The following is a 15,872-nucleotide window of genomic DNA, read 5'->3' as shown; positions in this document are numbered from 1 at the left end:
CTCAATAAAAAAATTTTTCCCTCATAAGTGACCATGATGGGAAGACCGTAATCAAGTATGGTTTCAGAGTCCAAGACTCAAGAAAAGGGGAGGAGAAGAAAAGCCATGGGAATATCTGCAGCATATGGCTGAGAACATGGGATGATTGGGGGTGGGGGGGCTTGGGACCAGGCCTGCCCCAGGTCCCAATTCCCAGGCCTGGTCCTGCCCTGGGTGGGGTGTTCCCTGTGATGATGAGCAGTGCAGGAAGATGGGTCGTGGCCAGACATACCATTGAGATGAACTCAACAGAGTGGTCTTTGATCTTCTCTGGCCAAGCCCAGTTCTCGAAAGGGATAAAAGTCAAGGAGAGTTGTGGAGAGCTAGACTTGGAAGGCTGCTCATCCCTGTGACAGTTTTACTCCTCTGACCTGCTGACACCGGCTCCCACCATGACCCAACGATCCTCTATCACCATCAAGTCAGGGGGCTCTCGGAACTTCAGTGCTTCCTCAGCCAACCTCCTCCCAGGCTGCAGGCCCAGCTTCAGTTCCATCTCCATGATCCAGAGTGGGAAGAGCTTCGGGGGTGGCTTTGGAGGTGGCTTTGGAACCAGGAGCCTCCACAGCTTTGGGGGTAACAAGAGAATCTCCATCAGCAGTGGCTACCGCTCCAACCGGACCGGCTTCGGGGGTGCTGGCTATGGGTTGGGTCTTGGGGGCATAGGATACAGAGTGGGAGGAGTTGGCGGTGGCTGTGGATTTGGAGGTGGGATGATGGCTGGCGCTGGAGGTATCCAAGAGGTCACCGTCAACCAGAGCCTCCTGACCCCCCTTCACCTGGAGATCGATCCGTCCCTCCAACGGGTACGGAAGGAGGAAAAGGAGCAGATCAAGACCCTTAACAACAAGTTCGCCTCCTTCATCGACAAGGTGAGAGGGCGATGGGGTTCCCGCCAGGAAAGCATGTGGCACTCAGGAGTATCTCAGCTTTCTGTTCTTCTCTGAGGTCCTGGGGGCCAGGGGTGTGGAGGAAGTGGTTTCCCACCTTGTTGAGATGAGAAAAATGTCCATCTTTGGGCACCAGAGCTGTCTGACCCACTGCGAGAATATCGCTCTCTCTCTTTTTTTTTTTTTTACACTCATACCCCCCACTCCCTCTCCCACAGAGTCCAAAAGACTGTTCTATACATCTGTGTCTCTTTTGCTGTTTCACATACAGGGTTATCGTTACCATCTTTCTAAATTCCATATATATGCATTAGTATACTGTATTGGTGTTTTTCTTTCTGGCTTACTTCACTCTGTATTATAGGCTCCAGTTTCATCCACCTCATTAGAATTGATTCAAATGTATTCTTTTTAATGGCTGAGTAATACTCCATTGTGTGTACGTACCACAGCTTTCTTATCCATTCATCTGCTGATGGACATCTAGGTTGCTTCCATGTCCTGGCTATTATAAACAGTGCTGCGATGAACATTGGGGTACACGTGTCTCTTTCAATTCTGGTTTCCTTGGTGTGTATGCCCAGCAGTGGGATTGCTGGGTCATATGGCAGTTCTATTTCCAGTTTTTTAAGGACTCTCCACACTGTTCTCCATAGTGTCTGTACTAGTTTGCATTCCCACCAACAGTGTATTGTATTGCTCTCTTGATGGATAGCCATGAACATGGCTTAAAATTAGACAGCAAAAGGGATTGGTTCAGAGAGCAGAGGATCAAGAAATGGAAGGTTACAAGTTCAGCTCACAGGCTGAGGTCACTTTTCCCTGCCAGTCAACAGCAGCAAGTCCTGTGGCAGCTTCACTATTGATTTGATTGGCAAGGGAGGCACTCAGGGTTTCAGACTTTCCTTTTGGTGAGAGGAAAGCTGTGACTTCAGCCCTGAGTCTCCCCTGCTGTTGGCCTGAACCCTAGGGATTCCCCCAGTTCCAGTGTGCACAACTTCCAGTTCACACTGGAGCTAATTGCTTTCATCCGGGAAGAACCAGCTCAAGAATCCAAATCATTCAGGCTCCAATCCTGGAGTCTGAAAGAAAGTGTGCTAAACTGAGGGGCTGCTGCTGCTGCTGCTGCTGCTGCTAAGTCACTTCAGCCGTGTCCGACTCTGTGCGACCCCATAGACGGCAGCCCACCAGGCTCCCCCGTCCCTGGGATTCTCCAGGCAAGAACACTGGGGTGGGTTGCCATTTCCTTCTCCAATGCATGAAAGGGAAAAGTGAAAGTGAAGTCGCTCAGTCGTGTCCGACTCTTAGTGACCCCATGGACTGTAGCCCACCAGGCTCCTCCATCCATGGGATTTTCCAGGCAAGAGTACTGGAGTAGGGTGCCATTGCCTTCTCCAAACTGAGGGGCAACCAGCTCCTATCATCAGCTCTCCTGCTGGGAGAATCCCCAACTTCTTAGGTCTCAGTTGGGTTGAACAGATGGACTCCAAGGTCCTCTTGCAGGTCTAACAGGCTATGAAATGCCTCATCATATGGTCTCAGACCTTTGAATGTATAAACCTAACCACAGGGACTGCTGAAGCCTTTATCACCCATGTCCTCCACTTGATGTGATGTTTGTTCCAACAGACGTGAGATTTCCAGGAGCCCGGTTCTGAGGGGAAGGATGTGGGCCCTGCTTTTCCACAGTTCATCTGCAGGGGTCTTGGGGAATGAGGGCATGTGGCTGGGGAGGACTTTGAGCCAGGACGAGGGAAGAGAAAGTGGGAGTGGGACACATTTGTTAAAGACCCTCTGTAGGCACACTGCCAATTCCAAAGCCTCGGAGGCTCTGTTCCTTCATTCTCTGAGGCCGTGTGTCACTCCAGCTGCTCCCAACAGAAGGACTGGTTTACAGAAAAAGGTTTTACGTGTTCCCGAGGCTGTCTCCCAGCCTGAGGAGCAGTTGAGTGCAATTCAGGAAAACCAGATTAGTAGCACAAGACCACAGGAACCTGAGGTCTGAGAGAATAGAGACAAGAAGAGGCTTATGCAAGCCACACAGCTCATGAGGGACATGGCTGAAATTGTATCCAGGTCCCCCTAAGGTGACTCCAGAGTGATCTACTCCAGCATTCCTGGATTGTGGTGGCAACTGAGTCCAGATTCTAGATCTAGAGAAATCATGTTGAAAGCAAATGGGTGAATTTTCTGCCAAGAACCTCTTGCCCATTTATTGGGAACCAAAGATCTCACTCAGTAACATGGTAGAGTGTTCTTTTCTTCAGCTACCACACATCAGCATGGTGTGATGTATTCAGATGGTTTCCTGGCCCTCTGGCCCTCCTGCCTACTCTCACCTGCAAACCCAGCCACTAGCCAGTCTCCCAGCCCCATCGCACCAACATGGGCTTGGCTATTTACATCCCAGGCTCCTGCCAGCCTGAGAACAAGGAGGAGGAGCCTGCCACCTGGACCCTGAGATCTTGCAGGGCTCCCCCCGCACTGTCGGTTTCCTGTATCCCAGAGCCCTCTGCGAGGCAATGGCTGTAAAGACATGCTCATGGGTTCTCACCTCTGGTGGCGGCAGGTGCGGTTCCTGGAGCAGCAGAACAAGGTCCTGGAGACCAAATGGAGCCTCCTGCAGGAGCATAAAGCGACCAGAGCCAACCTCGAGCCCATGTTTGAAGGCTACATCAACAACCTGAGGCGGCAGCTGGACAGCCTAGGGGGAGAGCGCTCCAGGCTGGAGGTGGAGCTGAAGAGCATGCAGGACGTGGTGGAGGACTTCAAGAACAAGTGAGTGGTAGCTCAGCCCTGAGGCTCCAGGGGAGGCCCTGGGCTCTCCTGAAGTGCCCAAGACAATGGGGAATAGGGCACACACTCAGGACACAGAGGTGGACCCAGGAAAAGAACTGGGACTCTTAGGGACTTCCCTAGGGGTCCAGTGGTTAAGACTGCTGCTGCTGCTAAGTCGCTTCAGTCATGTCCCACTCTGTGTACATACTCCCAATGCAGGGGGCAGGGGTTCGATCCCTGACTGGGAAACTAAGATCTTGCATGCCACACATGTGCTGTGCAGCCAAAAAAAAAAAAAAAAAAAAAGAATGTTGAGGTTTGGGGGAGGGGCTGGGCTTAGAAATGATAACTCATATGGGCACACAAAGCATGATACATACAATCCTGCAAACTCTGAAGATGAGGAAAGTGAGGCTCTGAGATAGCAACTGACCCATCCAAGGTTACAGAAGTAGCAACGCATTAGTGAGGAGCTGAACCCATAGAACCTCATGCTCACATTTGTTCACCTCAATCTGATTGCTGACAACGTTCACGTATCCACCCCGGCCCTGGCCAAGGCTGGGGTATGAGGAACAAGGAGGTGTAAATACTGCCTTTTCCCTGGAACCACACACACTCTGCTAAACATAATGGTATGCTCACATCTAAAGATACAAATAATTTCTTATTTCTACGGTTTTAATTTAGTTTTAATGTTTGTTCTTGGGCCAAACAAATCAGTTTTTGTTACCATTTGTATAAGCTCATGAGAGCCCAGATTTTTGAGTTGCACTAACATGTTAACCACAAGCCACATGAGACAATTTAAATTAAAATTAAATTCAATTTAAAATTCAGGCCCTCGAGGACACTAGCCACATTTCAAATGCTCAGTCACCGCATATGACTAATAGGTCCCATAATAATACAGGCAGGTATAGAGCATTTCTATCGAGGCAAAAGTTCTGCTAAACAGTGCTAGAGAACTAGTCAGGTTGACAATCAGTTTTCTTTAAGATTTTTTAAAATATTTATTTATTTGTTTGACTACATCAGGTCTTAGTTGAGGCATGTGGGATCTAGTTCCCCAGCCAGGGATTGAACCCAGATCCCTCCACACTGGGAGTGTAGAATCTTAGCCACTAGACCACTAGCGAAAGCCTCAGATTTACAATCTTGGCTTAATCATTTACTGACTCAATATCTAAAGAAAGCGAAACTCTCTAAGTCCTAGTTCTTTTGTCTGTTAAAGGGGATATTAATAGTACCCACCTCATAGAGAGACTGAGACTATTAAAGCAACACTTGCTTGTAAAGAACTCAATAGGGTATCTAGTGCCTGGTACATAGCAAGCTGTTAACACGTGTTAGCAATTTTTATTATATTGACAATTAAGTACAATGTATGTAGTGATGCAAACATAGACAAGAGAAGCAAGTGCTGACAGATTATTTATAATATCATGCAAATATGGGATAACAGTATTTCAATCCAAGAAGGCGTCCAGGAGGAAGAGACAAAAAACTCAAGGGTGAGAAGAGAAGATGCACACTGGAGGGATATGGGGGATCTGTTGGAGAGTGTGCTGCTGGTTAGAGGACAGCAGTGTCCCTGTGGTAGGTGTCTAAGAGGCCTGTGCAGGGCCACCTGAGGCTTACCCTCTGGCCAGAGGGACTGTGAGCTGGGAAACAGAGAAAGACAATTGCGTGGAGTTGGGTGAAGCAAAGATGACCGTGTTTAATGAAAAGACAGTTTTGGGAAACAATAAGGAAAATCAGATTCGTTTTCCCAGAGAACTTGGAAGAAGGCACAGGACTGAAGATTCTGTAGACAAAAGGTGCAAAAGAAAAGTGGGGGAGAGTCTGGTGGTATCCATCCTGTGGGTTCGTATAGAGCTAGCAGGATGACTCGTGGATGGGAAAGAGCCTCTGAGATGTTAAGGGACCTGCCCTGGCTTATTCAGCCAGTAGGGAGAAGGGATGAAGCCCCCTCCACAGCCCAGCCATCCCAAGCCTCCAAGAAGGTGGGATTGGCTGATGCTTAAGAGGTGGGGTGGGGAACGTGACCTAGAGCAGACTGAGACTTCCTTCCCAGAGATCAGTGGGGGGCGGGGAGGCTAGGGAGAGTGGGGTTGCTACTCAGGGGCAAATGAAATATGAGAAAACTTGGTGGAGGGGACAAAAGGGAGGTCTCTTATTAGCCTAAAGACTCTGCTTCCCAGGCAGTGGGTCAGCAGCTGAGAATGGAACAGTGAGGCAACATGAAAGTGCCATGGGGTGCAGGCGCCGGCCTGGCCCAGACTGCCCCCCTCTACTGATCTCTGTCCCTCCTTTTGGCTTAGGCGAGACCGTGGGGTAAAAGGAAGCATCACGCCCCTTCATGGGACCTCTGAGAATACAGCTGTGAGAAAGACCTCAGAAAGAATGAGGGGCAGTTCTGTTTTGTGTTGTTTCAAGTGTGGGTTTTGTTTGGACAGGGCTGGTTGTGCGATGGATTAGGGGTTGGGTAACATGTGTAATAGGAGAGCAACACTTCAGCAGCGTGCTTTCCAAGTCTGCTCTGATTTCCCACCTACATCCCCATGCTGGACCTCACTCCTAGAAGCCCCGCTCTGAACATCCACCCACTTCCCTCTCCCCACAGGTACGAAGAGGAAATCAACAGGCGCACAGCAGCTGAGAACGAGTTTGTGGTGCTCAAGAAGGTGAGGAGACAGGGGTGCTCTGATCTGACTCCGGGCCCAGGGAGCCCCTCCCAGGAGTGACGGCTGCCACATAAGTCTGCGGCCCAGTATACGAGGCTTTATTTAATTTGCATAGCCAATCCTGGAAGCACATTTTACTTTAGAAGTGAGAAAAGTCAGGTGCGTGGAGGTTAAATAAGTTGCCCCAGGTTACCCAGATAACCAGAAGCAAGTCAGGATCCAGGACACCCAAGTCCGAGCTATAAATCTTAACACCAGTCCCCTCTCCAACATGGATCTTCTGCAGGGAAAGGAGAAGCAAAACAGGCCCTGTGCTGAGCTGAGTCTGTGAGACCTCAAGTCAGGCTCAGGAATGGGCATAGGATGGGGACCAGCTCCAGAAACTGTGAACCTTTCTGCTCAGTGTGGATGGGCAGAAGGAGGGGTAGATCCAGCCCTGAAGCTAATCCGGAGAGGGAGGAAGAGTGGGAGCAGCAATGTGGGAAGGGGAGGCAGGAACAGAGTTCGAAGAGGGGGGAAGCCTCAGGGAGAAGGTGAGGCTACAGGCAGCGGAGGCCCAAGGGCCCAGGATGATTCAGGCTGTCCTCACTGCATGGAGGTGACATGAGAGGTTTCTCCACATAGCACCAGCTGATGAGCAGATGGGCGATCCCCAGGAACCTGGTCCACACGCAGTTTGGATCCCCCTGTAAGTTCCACTCTATCCATAGCCTGGGAGAGAGAAATGCTCTTTTCCCCGGGAGCTGAAGGCCTCCAACCTAACTCACAGACAGAGGGGCCGGCTAACCCAAGAAGGGTGGGACTCGGAGTGACTGCATGTTCTGTGCCCAGGACGTGGATGCTGCCTACATGAACAAAGTGGAACTGGAGGCCAAGGTGGAAGCCCTAATGGACGAGATTAACTTCCTGAGGTCTTTCTATGAAGCGGTAAGCATGGCCAGGGGCTCCCCTCTGAAGGGCTGGAGGCTGGGGATGGCGGCTGAGCACAGAGGCTGCTGGCCCCTTCCCTGGTCACCGCTCTGCTCCTCACCCAATGCCTGAGTTGGAATTGATGGAGTAGATGTTGCTTCCCCTACCAAGGGAGAATGTGAGTTTTCCCAGGGCAGCTGGTGGATCAGATAAGGTGAGAAATTCGAGAATGTTCTGTTGGTCAGACAAAAGAGCTGCCTGTCAGCAAATAACTTGCAGTTTCCATAGAATGATCTGAGCAACCCAGCTCACCCAGCCCAGTTCAGATTTACCTGTTACTTTTCCTATGGCAACTGCAGGATGATGTAATTATGCAGATCAAGCGGCAACTAGTGAACCCTCAGGTGCTTCTGGAAGCACACAAAATATTGAACTGGCTCCCCTGAAGAGGCGTTTTGCTGTGTGCCTCTATAAGCCCAACGCAGAGCTCAAGGCTGCAAGATACAACGCTGGGCAAATGCAATTAAGGCCCTACGTTCTTGGAGCTTCCAGGAGATGGGTAGCATGGAGAGAAGCAAATAACTACCCCATTTCAGGGGTGATGGAGAAATAGACAACAGGGAGCAGGGGCAGGCAGATGGTGGGTGATAACCTGAAGGAACTGAGGATCCAGAAATGCCAGAAGGAGGCCCATGTGAGTGGTGTAGAATGAATGAGTGGGGAGCAGCTGAAATGAGGTTAGTAATGTGGAGGTAGGGATGCGGGATGCAGTGTGCATCGCAGGTAGGCCTGGTAACAACAGGTAATCTGCTCATGGGGTTGCATGTGTGTGATGCCCAACACAATCTGGTCATGTTCCAGGAGCAGGAACATGGGCTCTGGGTCTTCAGGTGACTTCAATGACCACCCACTTGGGGGCAAAAAAAGACCCCATCATTTTCTTTGCTTTTTCACTTCAATGCTGAAAACCAGGGTGATGTTGGCCCCCAATGCTGAACAGCAATCCTGTGGGCTGAGACTCTCCTAGCTAGGTCAGCTATCAGGAAAAACAATTTTGGAAACGCAAATTACAACCTAACAGCAACAAAAGAATAACTTCTTGAATCAGGAAATGCGTGAACCAATTGTTAATAAAGGAAGGAATTAACAATTAATTAACAATTGATATTGTTGCTTAAAGATTTGGGCTTTGGATCAGTGATGCTTAAATTTTACAGCTCATTAGAATCTCCTAAAGATCTTGTGAGAACACCAGTTCTGATTCAGTAGGTGATACTGCGAGTCTGAGGGTCACATTTTGGGACCCGCTGTTTTAGATGATTCTGTAAAGTCATCATTAACAAATTACTTGTGGATTTTCTGCTTCAAAACCCATCTTATACAAGTGTTAGTTGTTCTGTCGTGTCTGACTCTTTGCGACTCCATAGCCATAGCCCACCAGGCTCCTCTGTCCATGGAATTCTCCAGGCAAGAATACTGGAGTGGGTAGCCATTCCCTTCTTCAGAGGATGTTCCCGACCCAGGGATCGAACCCAGGTCTCCTGCCTTTCAGGAGGATTCTTTACCATCTGAGTCACCAGGGAAGCCCCACACAAATAAACGTGAATGTATTTAACGCTCACAGAAATCATGGGAGGCTAGTAGGACTAGTCTCTCTGAGGCTCAGAGGTGCCATCTAATCTGCTTGGCAGATCCTAGGCTTGAATTTTTCAGGTCTTTCTGCTGTTTCCAGGTGGTTTCCGTTTCCCTTCCCCGGGGAGCAGGGAGGAGCAAGGTTAGGAAATGGGGCTGGGACAGCATAGCTTTCCAGCTCTTTCTGACTCAGGTTTCTTTCCCAAGATAATTACTTTATTTGGAATGAAAGGTTGCATTTTCTCAGAACATGAGACATCGCAGAACTGACAAGTCATAACAAGGTGTGTGCCCTTGACCGTGGGACTGACTTCTGGAGAATCTTGGCTACAGCTACCTGAGCTGCTGCTCCTTCTGTGCAGACAGAGAACAGGTGTTATCCCAGTGACCGGCCTACTGTCCCCCCAGCCCTTTCAGGCTTCAATAGACTGTTCTGTCCTGTGGTGCAAGGGAGGCCCTCAGTGCCAGGGTCTGTTCTGGGGTGCTGGGCACAGTTTCACAACACACACACACAAGTGCACACATACACACACAACACACATGCAGGTACACACACACAAGCAGGCAAACACACCCAACTTCAGCTTTCCCATGTGGGCCTCCTTGCAGGAGCTGGCTCAGCTTCATGCCCAGATCTCTGAGACTTCCGTGGTCTTGTCCATGGACAACAACCGCAAGCTAGACCTGGACAGCATCATCTCTGAGGTCAAGGCCCAATACGAGGACATCGCCAACCGCAGCCGGGCCGAGGCTGAGTCCTGGTACCAGATCAAGGTGAGGTGTCAAGGTCAATTTCATGAAACAGTCTCAGAGAACTGAGATTTCAAAGGCAGATTTGATAAAAGCCTTGTCCTACCAGTCTGATGGGCTTGGAGAGATCTGAATTCACCTTGGGGCTCACTCTGTCAGAGCACTCCTCAGGATGCATCGTCAGGACCTGCGGGAACAGCCAGACAAAGGCAAAAGGTGGTCAGTCCTGCCCCGAGGAGGATGAACACCCCTCTGATGTCTTGCAGAGGAGAGGCAAGGGACAGCTGGATAGTACCCGCCACTAGTCCCAGTAGGCACAAGAGAGGGAGGGTGGAGCAAGAGGTAGGTTTAGCTTCCTGCATCCAGAGATGAGAGGTAGAAATAGCTGGGGCTGAGAGGCTGAGCAAAGGCTGGTTAGGGGTTACCCAATGACATTTTCCAGATTAGAGCTGAGGAGTCCCTGGGAATACAAGACCTGGTGCCAGGAAAAACAAATATGAATGAGCTTTAAAATTAGAAAGTGACAAGCACCCCCGAATGATGCTGAGTTTGGGGGGGTGAGACACCTGAATATGAAGATGAAGGGCCAAAGCTGGGATATAGGAAGGTCCACCTGTGGAGTGGAGACTTTGGATATGGAGAGTGAGGGGCAGGGCCAAGAGACAGTCCGATGGATTTGATGGAGACAGCTCATGCAAAGGGAGGTGCCTCTAAGCGTTGCCTCAGAAGCCCTGTTGGGCCCTGGGAAGCCACCACCTTCTGGCCTCACCACCCCTTCTCCTCCTTCTCCTGACCCCCAGTACGAGGAGCTGCAGCGGTCTGCCGGCCAGCACGGGGAAGACCTCCGCTCCACCAGGATGGAGATCTCTGAGTTGAACCGAGTGATACAGAGGCTGCGCTCTGAGATTGAAAACGTGAAGAAGCAGGTAGGGCTGAGCAACCATTGGCCATATCATCCATTCCCCTGCCTCAGCCCATGCAGAGAGTTCTCCCCAGATGAATGATCGTCCAGTAATATAAACTTGTAGTCTTCTGCCCCTACCAGGGAGGCCAGGACCTTCTTTCTGAGATCTGTCCAACATCAGTTCCTCTTGGAAAGATGCTGTCTTCTGGAGGCATACATGGCAAACCTGATTTACTTTTTACTTACCCACAATTCAGAGAAGTTCATATTGAACAGGACCCTGAAAACCATTTCTCCATCCTAAGTCACAAAGTATCCAAGGAGAACATAGATTCATCTTATTTTTAAAGATGATACTCCAACCTCCTTTGCATGAAATCCATTTCAGGAAATTCTTCCACATTTTTAACCTAAAGCCCATATCTTCCATCCTTCCTTGTGGACAATTTCATAAATTCCTGTGTCCTCCTGGCAGTGTGCCACGCTCCAGGCTGCCATCGCCGATGCTGAGCAGCGTGGGGAGCTGGCCCTCAAGGATGCCAAGCACAAGCTGGCCGAGCTGGAGGACGCCCTGCAGAAGGCCAAGCAGGACATGGCGCGGCAGTTGCGTGAATACCAGGAGCTGATGAACGTCAAGCTGGCCCTGGACATCGAGATTGCCACCTACAGGAAGCTGCTGGAGGGCGAGGAGTGCAGGTGGGCAAGCTCCTCCTCCGCCGTGGTTCAGATAGATGCCACCAGAGCACTGTAGCAATGCTACAGTGGCCAAGATCCCCACAGTGTCAGGCCCCAAATAGAAATGCTCAGAACAGAAACAGACTTAAAATCAGAAGATCTCCTGAGGCATCCTGAAGTCATTCCCAGAGCTCCGATGGGACCCAGAGCAGGGGCCAGGATAGAAGGTGTCAGGAGGAGGTGGTCCATGACTACCTGGAAGGCCATCGGCAGGGTCTTTTCTCCCCAGGCCCTGTGATCAAGGAGGCCACACGCAGGACAAGGCGAGGCTCAGGGGCTCTGTTTGCCCAGAGAGGCCTACCATCTGACTGTCCCTCCCAACATAGTGAGCATGAGTCTGTCTCCCCATTTCACCATATATTTGGATTTGATCTCTCTTCTAATGTCCCCTCCTAGAGTCGCATCAGCTTCCTACAGCTAATAGGATGATTCAAAGGCTTGTTCAGCACAATGCCAAGAGCACAGCCAGCCCTCTGTGCTGATAGCTTTAAATACATAGAACTCAGGGTTCTCTAACTTCTCAGCAAATGAAATATGTCTTTCTCTCCCCTCCTGCAACAGACTCACTGGAGAAGGTGTCGGGCCTGTGAATATCTGTGAGTAAATGTCTTGGGACGACAGAAAAGTGGGAGACAAAACAGAAGCTAACAGCATCATTTTTGGTGAACAGATAGTGAATGAGCAGGGGCAGAGATATCATTAAGATTCTCTGAGAGGCTCTTTGGAGACCCCTTTCTTCTTTGGCCCTTCCTCCCAGTGAGGTCAAGAGAGGTTCATGGTGGAGTCATAAATCCACTCCACCCAAATCCCTGAGGACCTCAGTTATGGGACAGGACTACTCACAAAGCAACAGGTCCCTCATCCAAACACCTGATTTCTCAGCTAGTTCTGGCAGAAATTCAAACAAGAGGCTATTAAAAAGCTAAAGACCTGTGTTGAAAATTGAAGCAAATTAACTGAACAAGAAAGCAGAGAGGTTTGCCCTCAGGTTCCAGGAAGGAAGCCAGGGGGATTCATTCTGCAGAAGGACTCAGCAGGCTCCAGCGGCATGCATGGAGTGTGGAGTCCTGGGCATGGGATGTAGAGTTCCCTGGGGCCCCCGTGGGTGCGTCCCTGGGAGGGAGGCTGGAAAACCAGGATGAGAGAGAGCTGGGAACTAGTGAGTTAAAGGAACAGAGATGCCTCTCCTGGAGAATCAGACACTGAGAAGGGAGGTTGAAGAGGCATCTTCAGACATTCAACAGGCTGTGGGGAGCTGCACTCCAAGACAGTGAGCTTCCCATTGCAGAAGGGATTTGAGCAGAAACAAAAGAATCGCCTCTCAGGGAGGCAGCAGAGGGGATTCCAGTCTGGAGGAGGTTCACCTGGATAGCCTTCGGGCCCGCCCATCTGGGAACCTTGATGCCTGCACAATATCTGGGGCCTCTTGTCTCACCCAGTGGGAAAGCCCCGGGTAGAGAGGAAGGACCAACACAGCTCAGGGGCCCAAGCCTTGCTTTCCGGCAGGTGTGACCTTGGGCCTGCCACTTGGTGTCTTTGCACCTGTTTCTTCCCCTGAAAAATAGGGGTATCATAGTAAGGGCATCCTCCCAGGCTGTTGAAGAGACATCTGTGGTCACAGCTGGCCAAGCTATAAAAATTGCCATGTCCTGTGTTCGTTGAGGCAGCGGGTGATGGGGACTGTGAGGCCCCCTGGGGAGCCTGTGGGAGGGAGGTGCCTGGGCACAAGACCCAGGGACAAGGCTGCCAGTGTGCCCTGTGCCTTCTCTCCACAGCCGTGGTCTCCTCCTCTGGGGGCTCAGGCTACAGTGGGGGCGGCGGCCTCTGCATGACTGGGGGCGGCTATGGCTTTGGCAGCAGCGGCTTCAGCAGCAGCGGCGGTAGCTTCAGCTCCACCAGCGGCCGCGGCATGAGCGGCACCAGCTCCAGCATGCGCATCATCTCCAAGACCTCGTCCAGCAAGAGTTACAGGAGCTAAAGGGCCCCCCACTCCTCTGCCTCCTCTCTAAGGCCCCCGGCCCCCAGGCCTAAGACCCACCGCTTTGCTGACCCCCATGCACTGAATCACAAGAGGCACCGGGAGCAGGGAAGTAGCCTGTGAGTCCCCAGCTCGCCTGTTCATCCCTCTGCCTCCAAACAGGTTCCCGCAAAGGTACCCCACTTGCTTCTCATCCCAGAGCCCTCCAGGGCCCACAGGCATCCATTCCAGCTGCCATATGCCAAGATCTGGGCTGGGGCATTCCTTCAGGAGCTTCCTCCTGTCTGACCCAGATCCCCGGCAGCCACAGTCCTTTTTGGGGTTGCTTAGAGCTGATCTTGGTGCCCCCAGAGACGCTGAGTGCAGTCCAGGCCTGCGTTTCCCACCATAGACAGAACACTTCTCCTGCTTCCGGTGCCTGCCTATCCCCTCAAATTGCTTCAATAAAAATGTCACTGAGCTCTCTAGGTCTTGACTGAGTCTGTGTCCTATCCCACACTCAGAGGACGACCTCGGAAATGGAGTTCTCTGGGAGCAGGTTCTATCCACCTGCAGGGCTTACTCCAGGGCAGAATGAGAATCCCCTTCCCCGGACATCCTTCAACAGGACCTCCACCCACCTCTGCCTCTTGCCATTTCCCAGAGTCTCTCATTACACCCCTTACCTCCCCAAGCCCCAGTCTTCCCTCGCCAGCGCTCCAGGACCCAAGCCAAGACAATGCAAAAGGCGCCAGTGTGAAGTGTCAGAGTTAGACCAAGAATTGCCAAGCACAAGAATGTTTGAGTTCAGTCTCCTAATCCAGAGGTGAGGAAGCCAAGAAACAAAGAGGATAGAATGCATATTAACAGTAGATCCCTGAGTCCTAACCCAGGCTCCTCCCCACCAGAGCAGTAGAGCGCAGTGACATCAGAAATGCTGGGACTGGATCCCCGCCCATCCCAGCCTGTCTGTGTGTCTCGGGAGTTTTACTCCACCACCCTGCTCCTCACTTTCCTTGTCCATAAAATAGAAACTATATCATGGTTATCATAAGAATTCAATGGGATAATGGATGTAGAGCTCAGTTTGGTTCCAACACATAGTAGACACCCAGTAAATGTTACTATTATTGTTGTTGACTTGATTTTAACCTAGAAAAAGGTCGCAGTGTGGAAGGGAAAGACAAGGTGGCTACAGGGGCTTCACTGATGGGACTGATGGAAAGCAGGCATTTCAGGCATCAGCAAAGAGCTGTGTCCTAGGTGCTGGGGAGAAAGCCTGTAACCTGCTTCCACCTGAACAATTCCTGAGGGCAACGACCCTTCCCAGAAATGTCCTCAGGTCAGAGCATCCATCCTTGGGAGGCTCAGGATGGGGAGGGCAGAGACAGGGAAAGGAGCTCTGACCTAATGACTGACATCAGTACATACTTGGGGGGCCTGTTGGGGGATGGAGGGAACAAAACATGCCCACCTAACTGAGAAGGTATCTTGAAGCCAAAAAAACAAGGCAAGCAGCTCCACATCATCAATGGATCAGTTTATTACAGGGTAACTTACTCACACGGTAAGATCTGGCCAACAACGATACGGAAGCTTTCACAACTGCACTCTACACCCCCAAGTGGCCACAGGGATACTGTTAGATTTAACGTGGGGTTCAGGGGTAGGTGCTTGAAACAGGACATGCAATACTAAGGTTTATGAATGGGTAACTAGTCTTGTGGGCCCCAGAATATTTCAGGGAAGGTTGTCATCACTGCTTGAGGATCAACAGAGCATAGGGCCACCTGGCCTTAATGATTATTAAGCAATATCTATTAACCACAAAGCCCCTGATGGCAAAGAAGTGATTTATCATACAGTACTGTCCTAGGTCAGGTCAGGGAAAGGACAGGAGGAACTGTAAGGGTCAAGATGCTGTCAGTTACGCTAACAGCCTTCTGGGGCTCAAAGAGTCCTAGGGAGGCCATTCCTCTCCCCTCCTCAAGCACAAGCACCCCCTCTTGAGTCCTCTGAAGCCTCCTATGGACTAACCAGGCCCCTGGAGACAAGAGTCTGTGTCTGGAGCCTTCTATCTCAGGAGCCCTAGAGGGATGAGGGGTGGGTAGCTGATTCAGAGTCAGGACCCCACCCAGCCTGAGAAGGCCAGGGCCCAGCCTGCTTAGGGAGGCTTCTCTCATGCCCAAAGCCTCCCTCCCTCTTCTAGGGAGCTTCTAGGGCCACTTGGGAGCCCATGGGGGTACTTGGGTCTGAAGCATCTGCAGAAAAACATGGAAACCACTTTGGGGAAATAGAGGATCCTCAAGTACATCTAATTTGGCCTCTAATCCCAGAGCAGTGAAAGTGAAAGTGGCTCAGTCACGTCGGACTCTTTGTGACCCAGGCCAGAATACTGAAGCGGGTAGCCTTTCCCTTCTTCAGGATATCTTCCCAACCTAGGGATTGAACCCAGGTCTCCCACATTGAAAGCAGCTGAGCCACCAGGGATGCCCAAGAATACTGGAGTGGGTAGCCTATCCCTTCTCCAGCAGATTTTCCCAACCCAGGAATCAAATCGAAGTCTCCTGCATTGCAGGCAGATTCTTTAC

The 15,872-nt window shown here is 50.9% G+C and overlaps 1 protein-coding gene across 1 annotated transcript; it reads left to right on the top strand.

The window, feature by feature from the left end:
- Positions 1–303: 303 nt before the first annotated feature.
- On the top strand, positions 304–13,725 carry LOC102415797 (keratin, type II cytoskeletal 5-like). The gene is made up of 9 exons (XM_006058465.4): positions 304–911; positions 3,499–3,707; positions 6,334–6,394; positions 7,226–7,321; positions 9,545–9,709; positions 10,486–10,611; positions 11,065–11,285; positions 11,886–11,920; positions 13,100–13,725. The coding sequence occupies exons 1-9, from the start codon at positions 432–434 to the stop codon at positions 13,300–13,302; spliced, it is 1,596 nt and encodes a 531-aa protein (XP_006058527.1). The 5' UTR covers positions 304–431; the 3' UTR covers positions 13,303–13,725.
- The last annotated feature ends 2,147 nt before the right edge of the window (positions 13,726–15,872 follow it).

Source organism: Bubalus bubalis, chromosome 4, assembly GCF_019923935.1.
Source record: "Bubalus bubalis isolate 160015118507 breed Murrah chromosome 4, NDDB_SH_1, whole genome shotgun sequence".
Taxonomy (NCBI): domain Eukaryota; kingdom Metazoa; phylum Chordata; class Mammalia; order Artiodactyla; family Bovidae; genus Bubalus; species Bubalus bubalis.
This window is presented reverse-complemented; position numbering and strand designations above follow the sequence as displayed.